Source organism: Poecilia formosa, unplaced genomic scaffold (assembly GCF_000485575.1).
Source record: "Poecilia formosa unplaced genomic scaffold, Poecilia_formosa-5.1.2 Scaffold2, whole genome shotgun sequence".
Lineage (NCBI taxonomy): Eukaryota > Metazoa > Chordata > Actinopteri > Cyprinodontiformes > Poeciliidae > Poecilia > Poecilia formosa.
The window spans coordinates 4,310,206-4,324,252 of record NW_006799941.1 but is presented as its reverse complement, the minus strand read 5'-3'; the positions used below and the strand labels follow the sequence as shown (position 1 = coordinate 4,324,252).

Below are 14,047 nucleotides of genomic sequence, written 5' to 3'. Positions count from 1 at the left end.
TATATACAATTTTTTTTTTAGGCGATCAATTGTAATTTTCTCCAAATACAAAGTTGTTATTTGAAAAATACATCAGTAGTATTGTTCTTTAGGGATTATCTGATGTCACAATATTATTTTTACCGTCTACAGCAGAAGGAGGGACCGGGTCGGTCGGCATGATTTTGGCTGTTGGCCATATTGGATTTAACAAAACTAATTTCTTGCATTTGCAGCTGATGGCCAGTAGTTGATGGTGTATTTTATGATGCATTAGTGTCCACTTCAGTGGGCTGTGTGGATTTATAACATAAAAAAACAACAAGAAGCACAACAAATGGCTTTTAGACAGCTGCCCACTGTAGTGACCGACATGCAGGTTAAAGAAACTTTCATTTCCACAAATAGCTAAAAATGTTTTTGTTTTTTTTGCTTTTGCAACACAGTTGGGTTTTAAAATGTTGGCTTTTTCCTAAGTTGACTGTCAGAGCTCAGTATTTGTTTGTCATTTGGAGTGACTAATTCTCTCAGTGTTGAGCTGTCGCCCCCCCCTTCCTCCAGAAGAGCCCAATCATAATTAACCAAGGCAGTGTCTAATTAGAAGCTGAATAAATCCACACAGGAAAGACTGATTGGTTCATTTTCTTCAACCATCTACCACCTGTTTTGCTCGATCCATTACCCAATTTGTTAATTTTATCTCCCCGTTCTCAAGGTTTAATTAAAGACTGAAGGGGCCAGAGATGACATTTCAAAGCTTCTTCCAGTCCCGCCCTGCGCCAACCACGGCTAACCCGAAGCATCACTCATGGACCTGGGTGTGCGTCAGATCAAAGCGACATCACACACACCTTCTGCCAGGATAAAACAAACATTCATCACTCCACAGATGGGAGCATTGTTACGTGACGGTCCGGGATATCGCGCCAGTCATGCTGTAACAGCCTAAAAGCAGAAAAGGTTTGATTGACCAACATCATAATCAAAGTTGTAGCAATTCATTTTATGTGTTTGAAAGTCCTGCTGCAAGCAAATTACAACCTAGAGTCATGATTGGCAGTATTTCTCTACCAGGCAGATTAAAGTGCTGCAATTAATGTGAAATTATGCAGACCAAGGAATATTTTTATGTTTTAATTGCTCTTTGCTCTAGAATGAGGCGTAGCCATTTCTTTCTAAACATACAGCTCTGGAAAAAATTAAGAGACCATTTAAAATGATCAGTTTCTCTCATTTTACTCTTTATACGTAAATGTTTGAGTAAAATGAACTACTGACAACATGTCTCTGAAACGCCAAGCTAAAATGTTCTATTTATTTGCAGAAAACGAGAAATGGTCAAATAAGGACCATTTCTCAATGCAAAGAAATCAAGTTAATATTCATTTAGAAACAACAATACTGATGTTTTCACTCAGGAAGAGTTCAGAAATCAACATTTGGTGGAAAAACCAGGAGGTTTTCAATGGTTTCTTAATTTTTCCCAGAGCTGTAGAGTTATTACCGCCATGGTAAAGATGTATAAAAAAAAACCTTCATTTAAATGAATTACTGCTGAGACTCACTCCCACACAATAAAAAAGGTAAACAGATCTAATTTTAATTAAACACATCTGTTTAGGAATAAACTCTTACATAAATAAATTATTGTAGAGTCTACACGGGTTTTAAGGATTCAGAACTAGATCACCTTGTTCTTGTTCAACAGAGTCCATGTCTTCTGCACACAGTCAAACTGGTTTCCAGTGCAGTTTGGACTCCACCAGTCTGACTTTTTCAGACAGAATATGATCTAAATATATCAACAAAATCTGTTCTGCTGATATATGTAGAACAGTGGTCCAAAGTTGGTCTTTGAGTGCTGCTGTCTTGCATGTTGTGATCTTTCTCTTGTTTATCACAATGGAAAGATCAGAACCGTCGTTCATTGCAAGGCTTCAGTAAAACCCGATGACATGCGGAGAAGGTAATTAGGCTGTCTGAACCAGGTCTGTTAGAGCAGGGACACATTTAAAACATGCCGTGACCTTCAGCATGCACAGACGCACTTTGCAGTCGAGTGTTGAGAGTACAACCCAAAAAGGTTAAGTGCTTTCTTTAAAATTAAGAAATGCTGGTGTCTTGTTCATGAGAGAAGGATGGATGCAGCATTAGAGACGAGAAGGCAGGCTTGGGAATCTGGCAGTGTCAAGCCTGCTGTAGTTTGTTGCAGCAAAGACGGAGCTAGACGAAGAGAAAAGGCCTTTTAATTTACCATGTTAAGACTCTACTTGTGGTTATGTGATATGGATCCTTTCTGAAAGAATCGCCAATAAAAGCGCCTGATATGAGTTTGCTGTGTTGAGCAGCTGCACCCGGGTTTTAGGATGTGGTGAGGCGCTAACGCATCCATGAGGAACTAAGGATGCGTTCACACCTGCCCTCTTTAGTCTACTTTAATCAAACTCTGGTTTACTTGCCTAGAAAGTCCAGTTCATTAGGGGAAATGTGAATGTGCAATTAAAACCGAGGACTCTGTTCGCTTGACATGAACTCTGGTGTGGTTTGAATGCACATGTGAACACCAAGTGAACTGGAGACCGCTCCAAAAGCAGGAAGTGAACTGTAGAGCAGGGCATTCTGGGTAAATAAAACCTAAACAAACGCTAGAGCTAGACAAAGTGTCTAGCAGGAGAAACGGATCAAGGCCTTTAACCAAAAACAAAAATCTTACAATTGCTAAAATTTGATGACACTCCATTTTTCAAAGAAGGAAGTTGAGCTCATGTCTTCTCCAGAGCTTTTTGAGTCGTTTCCTTCAGTAGTTTGTGATACAGCGCCACCACAGGCGAGGAGGTGAACAGGTTTTTCAAAGAGCTCAGATCGCTTCAGACAGTGCAGATTGAAATTTAACCACATGAAAATGTGACAAATGTTGACATTTTGATCCCTAAATGAACAGAGTCTCCTGGACGGTCAGGTGTGAGAAAATCCTGAGTATTTCTGCTGCTCATCATCACAGGAAGGAGTCAGATGTGGTTCCAGCAACTCTGTGGAGGTTTTTTTAAGAGCATCGCACTAAAAGAGAGGAGCCGTCTGTCCATTCTGGACTGGGTTGTTCGATAAGGGATGTCTGGGTGTTTCTCCTTGACCCCCTTCCCTGATGAGCCAATCCACAGCAAATACATATAAGGATGGACAGATTTATTGTAAGACTTTATGCACAACTTCACCAGGATCACCAATAATTGTGGATTGTACTGTTTATTTTATTCAATACCCAAATAGGCTTCTTTGTCTGGTTTACAGCAAGTTTAAAAAAAAAGTTAAGAAAACCTGAAAGTGTCAATAAAAAATTCTTTACCATAAAAATGAATATCGGACATGCTCGGGTACATTACACTTCACTTTTGTAATAAGGATGAAGCGACAGGGGGAGAAATTAACGAGGTGCGGTGCACAGGAGGGGAAAAGAGCCTGACAATGACTTACCTTTTGCTTGAAACCAATTTCATGTGACATCCTCTTTATAGTTCAGGATTATATTCAAGCATCAGAGCTTAACCGCAGAGATTCACTAAGTGAGACCGACTGGGAGGGTTGCTGGTGGGGACTCGGAGAGGAACGACCTCTGCCTGACTCCCGCCATCGGTTCCGGGAGGTCGTAAAGTTGTAGACGAGCGGGTCAGAGGTGCGTCACAGACTCGGCCTCAGTGTGCCATGTTAATGATGACCGATGTTCTCCAATTAGATGTGCTGACAGGCCCTAAAGCGCTGTGTCATTAATCACGACACTGTCGTGCACAAAGAGAAAATCACACCGTGATTTATTGCTCCTCAGCTTCTCTTTCCTCACTCTCTGCTCCATCTCCTCCCTGCTCTGGTGATCTAAAGGGGATTCTTCCCCGCCTCCTTGAAACTTAATCAATCAGTCGGTGTGATTTCAAAACGTACTCTGTGCAGGAATTCCAGGAAAAATCCATTTGTTTAGCCTCTGAAACTTTCCTTTGACTGACATAAATAAGAGACGTCCAACGGCAGCAGTTCAGGTTGACCGCCAACAACAGGCTCATCCATCGGACAAAAGGACGGGTCTGGGGGAGGACACCAGGATTCACAGACTCATGCATGTCGACCTGGCCGTGCTCACCAGACAGCAGTGCCAACTCACTAATGCACACAGACAGCGCAGGATCCTGCGACCCGAGAAGGAAGGGCATCAACACCGAGAAGGCCAGGGGAAGGGGCGGGAAGGGCTTGCAGGAAGGGGTGAAAGGGAACAGGAAGTGGATTGAGTGGGATTTTGTGCGTCTGGAGGGGTCAAGGCAGGCAGACGGTGCGAGGAAACGGGGGGAGGGGTTAGGGAGAAGTCCATACTGTACTCACATAGTCTGAATCCGCTTTCGAATCGTAGTATGAAATGGCATTCTCCTGTGCAGAAAAGAAAAGTAAGAAGAAAAGATGGTGAGAGAAGATATAGCTGTGCCTATATCAGTCCCGACCTGTGGCGGTGAGCAGGAGAGAGAGAAAGTCATGGTTATATTCAATCACACCGTTCAGCATGAGAATATAATCAGCATCACAGAACACAGGAGGGGTAGTGTGATGTAAAATGATAGTCATGACGAGGCAAGATGGACAAAACTTGCGTTCAGCACAAGTTTGAATCTCAAAGTGTGAAGTCGGATGGTCTGAGATGAAGCCAGAAAAAGGACCCAGCAGCACAGTACTGCATTTTTCTCCATCCAGATTTTGGAAACCAGAAGGTGGTATAACATAAAAACCAATCACATAGACACAGAAATACAGGGGAAGAACGTTCTAAACATGGAACATTTTAGTCAAAAGATAAATTAACGAATATTTATATCAACGCGGAACCAAAACATGAAGAGTCTCGCATACAGTGGACCCCCGTGAATAATGTTCACGGATTCACCTATTTGCAGATTTTTCTCCAAATTATTTCTAGATTTTTTTTAGAGCAGATCTAAAAAATGTTAAAGATTATGCAGCTCAGGGAGCTGAAATGCTCAGGCACAAAGCTAGTTAACAAACCTATTGGCTAAGCAGCCAATCCAGGAGCGCTATATATTTCCCTTGGCTCTGATTGGCTGTATTCACAAAGGAAGATGCATTAACTAGCTTCTGTTATGGTACTAAGACAGTTTCCGATACAAATATTAATGTTTGTTAAGGTGAATTTGGTGTCTGAACTACTAAAAATGGTTTTAGAGAGGGTTTCAAGAACTTCAGCGATTTGCAGGTGGATACAGTCTGCAAAGTGGGGTTAGAGGTCGCAGTGAATACAAAATATTCACTGTCACATTAAACAATGACCTACAGTTTTTTTGAGTGTTTGGATAAAGTGCGTTTCTATTTTTTGTCTAGATTTTAAGTCTGTCCTCAACATTAAAACCTGGATGAAGTCCCCCTTATTGAAAACGGTTGAATTAAAAGATTTTAATTTTTCAGAAAATATCAGCCTATAATGGGCAAAATCTGTACCAATCTTGAACTGCAGTCAGCAACCCCACAAAATCACTCAAGGGCAACAAACGACCTTGGAAAGAGTTTCAAACACATTTAAATTAGCCACATATTTTAAACCAAGTCAAATGTTACACAAAAGCACGTTTGAAACAAATAAACATTATTTTTTAGAATCTTTTAGTAAAATTTTTCTCTAAGTAGCCTCAAGGGGGTCGTTTCTGTTGTGGGTGTGGAGAAAAAAAGTCAGCTGTGATTTTATGCTTTCAAGCTCTCTTTTCCATTTATATAACTACATTATAAAAAAAAGCTTTGTAAAATCTTCATTTGGAAAATTAGTTTTTCTCACCTACAAATGAGTTTGCATGTAAATGAAAGAATCAAACAGAAAAAAGACTTCTTTGAAAAGCATCAGTGTTGGTGTGGACAGGGCCTTTTCCTCTACTTTCTTTTCTCTGTGGGAGTTGTATCACCCTCTGCTGTTAGTGTGGCGTTGAGGTAAACAGCTCCCAAGCAGAGAGCAGAAATGCGCGTACCAAAAGTTAAGAAGAGTGAAAATGTATCCCACTGTTTAGCTGTTCTGTTCCACTTAACCACTTGAGTTTTTAGCTACCAGGTTCTGATTTTTACACCAAAGCTTTCAGACTTCATCCACCCTCGTTCTCAGCAGGTCGGCTACCCAGTCGTCCCCGTTTCCCTCTCAGCTGGAGCTCTCATCCAGGTGGGCGTGAGGGTTTGGCGAGCAGCAGCCACCTTGAGGTCGGCCTCATTATGATGAGCAGAGACCGGCTGAGGACGCGATCTCAAGGGCAGCGCAGTGACTGACGCGCCTGCACCGGCAGAGCTGCGGTCGCAGTCTGGTGAGAGAGGCCGGCTGACAGAGAACTGTGGTTTAAGGTTTTACACGGTTTCTAATTATTTCTATCTGAGCATTAGAGCGAAGTAAGGGGTGATAACTTTTTGCTTTTCACACAGGCATTCTTTTCATTTTAGGTTGAAATTAATTTCTCTATATTTCTTGGCACTTAACTCAAAATTTCACACTGTAAAAAGAGACACTTATTGGAAAGACTGATAGATTATCATAATTAGTAAACATGTTTGGTTTAATACGCTGTAGGAGTCAAGTAATCGAGTCCAGATCAGGTGCTGCATTTTGTTTATTATGGAGGAGAAAAACATGTCAGCAAGTGCTACCTATTAAGAAAATAACATCTACTTTGATTTATTTAAGAATGATTTAATTTGATATTGTATCGCAAAATATTCTAACTAAATAAGTAAATGTGCCTTGAAAAACTATCAATACCCGTTTTCACATTTTGTCACAAAAGTTCAATCTGCAGAATAAAGCTCTGGAAAAAATTAAGAGACCTGCAAAATGATCAGTTCTCAGATTTTACTTTTTATAGGTATATGTTTGAGTAAAATGAACATTGCTCTTTCATTCTATGAACTACTGACAACATGCCTCCGAAATTACAAGCAAAAGCAGAAAATGAGAAATGATCAAAATAACAAAAAGATGCAGAGCTTTCAGACCTCAAACAATGCAAAGAAAACAAGTTAATGTTCATTTAGAAACAACAATACTGATGTTTTAATTCAGGAAGAGTTCAGAAATCAACAAGACCAGGAGGTTCAGTGCAGTGGGCACTTAAGTTTTTCCAGAGCTGTAAATTACTGGGAGTTTTCATCACAGTAGTAGTGCAAACATGTAGAGTAAGAGGGAAATGATACATGGTTTGACACAAATAAAAATATGAAAAGTGCAGAATGCATATTAATTTGAGCCCTTTTACTCTTTTACCCCTGGATAAATTCAGTATAAGGTGGTGGGAGAGAGGTTCAGGAAAACATCTCTGAACATACAAAGAAACACTTTAGCTCAGATCATATCCATGTGAATGACCTTCACCCAATCTAGACGCCTGAACTGAGACCAGACTGAGAAACGAGTTTTCACAGATATCCGCTTTGACGGGTACAATTACTTGAAAGGGAGAATGAGCAAACATTTTGGTCTGCAGGATGAGTTACTGATGACAACAACATTTTCAAATTACTTGCAAAATAAGTTAAAACTCATGTATCATTTTCCTCCCACTTCATAGTAATGCTTTACTTTATGCTGATTAAACACATGAAATCCCATATAAACAAACCACAATTTGTGGATGTAATCTGAGAAAATGTGAAAAACTTTGAGTCATTAATACTTTTCCAACACGCTGCACTATAGGGTATAAACTTGTTCCAAAATAACAGACTTGAATTGTACTGATAATTAATCAGACTGAGACTCAGTGCAGAAAAATTTAATACACGTCCTGCAATAATTTTCCTCTTGGATAATTAATCAAAATACTTTATCCTTAATTTAGATTGTTGAAATGAACAATATACTGGTGGGTATGAGGGTAAAAATATTTTAAATTGAACATTTCTGCTATTTTTTGTGGTAATTTGTTGGTAATCACCAACAGTTAAATAGGATTTGAAGACTTAAAACGAAACATCACTGCTGTTCCTGTCCATGAAAATATGTTTATGTTCAATTTCCTTCTTTTATCTCCTGCTAATCTTTTTTATTAAGTGTTTATTTTAAGAGTCCTTCCCCATTTTTTCTAGTTAAAGACCCTAGCACTTTAAAACGTAGCACTTCAATTTAAGAGCAAGGGATAAAATAGGATTCAGACACACCCTAACAATTACAGACATCATATTCAAAGAACAACTATTTCACTTTTCTAAATTTCTCTGGGTTACTCTCAGGATACGCCGCCTGAAGACGTCACTGCTAAGGTCTAGCACAGGTCAGCCAAGAAAGTACAGTCCCAAAAGAGTTGGAAAAAGGTGTGATCAAACTGAAACTGACACCAACACAGCGTACCGATTGTGTTCAAGTAGGAACAAGAAGAGAAAGAACGGATTCTGCCTCCCTGACACACATCCTCAACTTACCAGCAGCTCCTTCCTCCCTCCAGCTCTGAAACGGATCAGGAGTGAAGATGGAAGGAAATGGGAAGAGCGGAGGGATCGGAGCGGATCAGTCAGGGAGCAAACTGGCTGAGTTGGAGGTTAGGTTTAGGTCGGGCTGATATGAGGGGATGGACGGAGAGAAGGGAGATGTATGGTGGTCGAGTGCGTAGAATGAAACAAAGAAAAAGACTGCCAGGGCTAAAAATAGCCGATGCCTTTGCAGAAAGAGTAGAGGAGAAAAACAGTGAAAGAGGGAGGGGAGACAGGGTGTTGTGTCTGCCAGCAGGACGGATCTGAAGCCCAGTCCTGCTCAGACTGGTTTGTCATTTCTAAGGAGTTTATTCTTACAGCTGCAGCGATAAAAGTCCTAATTCAGGACGACTTCCTGTCGAGAAACGCCTGGTTCTCCATATCCAGAGCCCAACACGAACAAACACCAGACAGCGGCTGTGTCTCCATGACAAACGTGGACAAATCTTCGTTTATATTCTGCTGATTCCGAAAAAAATATAAGTTTGCAATAAGTAGTTCTCATGTGACATCACACGTCCATGAACAGCCATCTTGGCAGGCGGTTGCTATGACAACAATGAACAAGCCACAAGCTTAGAACGAACTGTTGCCTTGTTCCTAACTTATAAACAAGACAATAAGTACATTATAAGTATCACTCAGTCACAGATATTTATACTAAGATAAATATCAGCAATGTTTACTGTAGTTATTGCTGCCAAACTGGCAAAATTAGCTTAGCTAATGTAACTTTTATCTGCAAGCAAAGACAAATATGTAGCCTACATGTAGTAACATACATATGTTACTACATGTTCGTGCTTTGCGAGTCACCAGAACCTTTCTCTAGCACATTGATCAAGAGTGTCTACATATTCTCCTTTTGTTGGTCTTGAATCCATGGGTCCGCTATGCTTTGCACAAGTGTTTGCCTACTGATCTGGTGCAGATCAGACTTGTGGGAACAATGTGTTTACATTAAAGAAATGAAATCAAAGTCACACTGCCATATGCTTACTCAAGTGATAAGCCATCAAAAATCATGGCAGATCCGAATGAAAACAGCTACATGATATAATGTCCATATATCTCACATAGCTGATTTTGTCTTATCAGTCGATATAGATAATTATTGATTCTTTTGTTTTGTTTTAAAAATATGAAATACTGCCAAACTGGTGGCGTGACCTTTCATGTTTTATCCAGTTTTCACTGCTACTTAAGCTGCTGCTGCGCAAGTTACCCAACATGTAGTTGCTAGGTAACCGTAAGTTACTTAACAGGTTGTTGCTAGGTAACAAAGAGTGAGTGAGTTGATTCCACCCACCTAAAGTTTATTTTTCCACTGCCTACTTTAGACTTTAAAATTAACTTTAAAATTAAATAACAATATTGTCTTTATGTTGTTTCACTGTAAAGAACTGAGCTATAATAAACTAGAAGCTATTAAACGGTACCACCAAAAACAATGCATCCACTGCCTGCTTCTAAACAGACCACCCATGACCTAGATGCCCAACCTATTCTGATAAAAGCAACTAAGCTGTTAAAGTCCAGAAAGGCAACATACGTCAAGACAATATTGGACTAGATAAAGCCATATTTTTATCCAAATATTCCACAGCTGCACATTGCAGTTCTTTCCCTAGCAGCCCTGGGTAATTTGTCGTTACTCATGAAAGCAATCTGAGCACACATGCACAGACGAGACGGCTCAATGCTTGTGCTTCCAAAGCCACCATGACCCTGAGTCATGACCAGGGTCAGCGGAGCCATCTGCTGCAGCTGGTCACAGGTCTCTTTGGGTACGGATTTAGGTTGAACACACATCTGATTCCACATAAGCGCAGCAATTATCCTGCGCTGATCTCCTTTATGCACATGAACTGCATGTTGTTTACATACAAAGAAAATTGCATAAGGTATTGATTTAACTTCTAAATTCATTTGCACACATACAGATTGTGCATGGGATCAGTGTTGAATGTAGGAGAAATTCCCACCGACACAAAGTGCTATCAGTAAATTAAATCTATGACTCAGAGTGAACCAACAAATACAAAAAGGGAGACAAACACTGAGGTCAGGTGATGATCTCCTGCCCCTCCCCTGCATCAATCTCCTCCGCTCATCTTCTACACCCGCTATCCTCTCCTCACTCTTATCTCACTCTGCTTCCTTTCCTCTCATTTTGCTTCATCACTCCTCCTCCTCTTCCTCCGTCCCTCCTTCTCCTCCCTGCCATGTCTTATCTTCATCTCTTTCCTCCCATCTCCGTTTCTCCAACCAGCCTCCTCGCACCAATTTCAGACTTCGGCAAAAGCAGCAGCGTGTAGGTTAGATGTCTAGCGTTGCTATAGAAACCGCCTCTCTGCTCCAGATTACAATGTGACTTTGTCGCTGCTGAAAATGTCTGCTCACTTGAATATCTGAGCGGATACGTGTCCGCGTGTCTTTTCGCTCTGGTTTTCACTCAGTTTCAACATGAGAATGATTTGAAAAAAAAAAAACAAAAAAAAAAACACATCAGATGGAAAGATAAAATGTCCTCCACCTTAAAGCTGCAGTATGTAACATTTACAAAAAACATTTTTTTTTTCCATTTTTATTAAAACTGTCACCATGTTGTGACAGGATGAGCCAGATGAGAAAGATTGATCTGCTTCACCTCTTTCCAGAGCTACTACTGCTGTCTGAGGAATCACACAGTCAAAAACAACCAATCAGAGCCAGGAGGAGGGTCTTACCGCTGTCAATCAACCTCATGTACGCTGCTTAATGTGCTAATTTTGAAAATCAATTTATTGTTACAGAAAACATTTGCCCAGGGTCATCAGTGGCTATGCTAACTAGCATTAGCATTCATAGCAGGCTATGTTGTAGTGAAACAGCTTAGCAAAGAAGAAGAGGGAGGTGGTGAGCATGAGAGTGATTGACAGCGCTAAGACCTTCCTCCTGGCTCTGATTGGTTGTTTCTGACTGAATGATGTATTTCTGCAGGTAGCACTGGGTGAAGACACAAGAGTTTTATTTTTTCACAAATTATCTGTCTGATATTACACTGTCACAACATAATGATCATTTTAACAAAAACATTTTTTTTTATAAAAGTTACTGAAGATTTAAGGTCACATCCTTTAACACCTAAAATTTCAATATGTGCAATTTGTTCCATTAATGATTCGTGTGAGCAGGGCAACAACAGCGACTGAAAAATGGCCGACACACGGAGACGGCTGCCACGTTGGGGTCCGCGCCATGAGTGAGTAGTCGCTAGGAGTAAACCTTTTGAATCTGAACTCCCCCGATGTGCAGGTGGAGACAGGCTGACATTTGAGTGTGTGACAAGCGCTCCATCATGGGCGAGGACAGATTACAGTCATATTCATATCTCCTCTGGACACCTGCTAATGATTTTATAATTACAGACGACACTCTCTGCCTCTGCTGTGCCCTGGGGTGTCCACACAAGCGTGAAGTAAAAAAGCCAAACACACACAAGCGGCACACCCTCTCCCAGATAGTCTAGCAATCATTCCTTCCACCAGTTTCCCTAATGGAAGCTGACATTATATCAAACACAATAAAGGATTTCATTTACTGCTCTTCATTAACCCGCACGCATCGGCCCCGAAAGGTAAACACACACACGCACGCACGCACGCACGCACGCACACACACACACAAAAAAAAAAACTCAGCTGCTGTGGAAATTCAGCAAGAAAAGACAAGAAAATCTTAACATTAGTTTGTAAAGTTTTCAGTTTGGATGCTTTAGGAATGGCGGTACAGCAGGTAACAATGCCGTCCAGCTCCTGTGTTTGAATCCTGGCCATTTTTTTCATGTTCTCCCTCTGACTGTGTGGGTTTTTCCTGGGTACTCTGACTTCATCCCACAGTCCAAAAGCAGGACTGGGAGGCGAGTTGGTCTCTAAAAATGATCTAAATTGCCCTTAGGTACGAGTGTGTGTGCATGCTTATCTGATGCGTTGGTGCGTTATGGGCTCCAATTTGACCTTGTAAGGTCAGACACTGAAACATTTTACCTGTTTCCAATCAGTGAATGCAGCATTTTGGAGGTTGAGGGAACAACACTCCTGGGTGTGGTTACAGATCATAAAAGACTCATAGTTGGCTCTATTGGGACCATAAAAATAAAGTTAGAGTAAGAACAGACATTCTCATTTTCTACATTCCTAGACAAGCGATTGATTGACTGAAGCAAAGTGATAGAACGAAGCAAAATAAAGTAAGATGTTATATAAATGCTGTTAGAATGTCTTAATAGACCATAAGGTTAAAAACAAAACCCTAAGTAGAAAAACTAAAAGAAATAACTAGAAATACATAAAAAATAAAATAAATAAAAAGAATGGCTGTAAGAAAGATACATTTATTCAGCAGATAACAGGAAGGTCACCTCCATAAACATTTGTCTAAATACTTAATGACTGCATGCAACAAAATAAATTGTAAAAATGCTTTTCTTTAAAACTTCTAACAATAATTGAGGATGTGCGATCATCTTAAATCACTGCTGAAAAATTTGATTGTTGCATCTCTGCTTCTTTCTCTACTCTGTCACTTTTTAGACCCCAGAGAACCTTACCACCAATATTAAGTGGTTAAAAGTACAAAAACAAATGAAATTACTCAGTTTAAGCAACAGATTAAGCCCACCAGTATAACCTCCACCTCTCAACCATCACTCCTACTGCTCACACACTTGCACCTTACAATTTGCATTATTTTTACTCGGTAATGACTGACATCTAATTTCTTCTGGAACACAAGGGCATTCTCACTAAAAGGACAGTTGTCAAAAAAAGAAAGAGGAAAATCACATGAATGCCATCAGAAACTAATTTGCTCAGCTCATTTCCTTTAGTTTATGTGGCCCAGAGGTTTTTCCCAGTGTGAAAAGGTGAACATGTGATTTTTAAATGGCTGTAAATTAATCACAGACGTGAAAAATGTCAGAGATCTAAAAGCCCTTCAACTGCTCTGATCTTGAATTGGGGAGGTCATCTGAATAAGATATGAAACATTTTATGTTTTCAAGAAACATGAAATCCTAGAAAAGGTGCAGGTGCTTAAACACAAAATATGCACTGTTTTCCTCTTTTACCCTAACAGGAGGGAAAATACACTTGTGCAGTTCAGTCGATTCCCGAGCTTTAAAAACACCTTTGTACATTTTGTACTTCATTTGTTGAAATCAGTCTGCCCAGGAGAAAAGTGACTGGACAACAACAACACATCCTTTGTGAAGGATGCACAACAATTTTGTGCAGGGCTGCTATTGAATTTGAATTTCTTTTGTCTTTTGTTTTTCATGTTCCAGCCTCTTTGTGATGAAATCCACTGTGATTGTCTCCCTTTGTATCAAACATTCAGCCAATCGCTACACACTGTGTGTATAAAGAAGGAAATTAGACGCAACTCCAAGCGTTAAAGTGTTGTTTCACTTGATTCTTGGGGATTTATGTTTTTAGAGATAATGTATCTGTAAATATCTCAGTCCTTAAAGGGCCAGATGTAAAATGCTCTAAGACCAGAATGCACCTGTTGAGTGTTTTTCTTCTTCTTCTTGTTTTCCTCGTAC

General features: G+C 40.2%; 1 protein-coding gene across 8 annotated transcripts in view; it reads right to left on the bottom strand.

Annotated features, from left to right (window-relative positions):
* Positions 1-14,047, bottom strand: part of cacna2d2a (calcium channel, voltage-dependent, alpha 2/delta subunit 2a) — a 234,507-nt gene that overhangs the window by 71,213 nt on the left and 149,247 nt on the right. For 5 of the 8 annotated variants that reach the window (XM_016670882.1, XM_016670865.1, XM_016670866.1 and 2 more), the window contains exon 5: positions 4,345-4,389. The exons of the other annotated variants lie outside the window; for them this stretch is intronic. In XM_016670882.1, the coding sequence (XP_016526368.1) occupies positions 4,345-4,389 (45 nt within the window). The remainder of the gene's footprint in view (positions 1-4,344; positions 4,390-14,047) is intronic. 8 annotated transcript variants of the gene reach the window in all.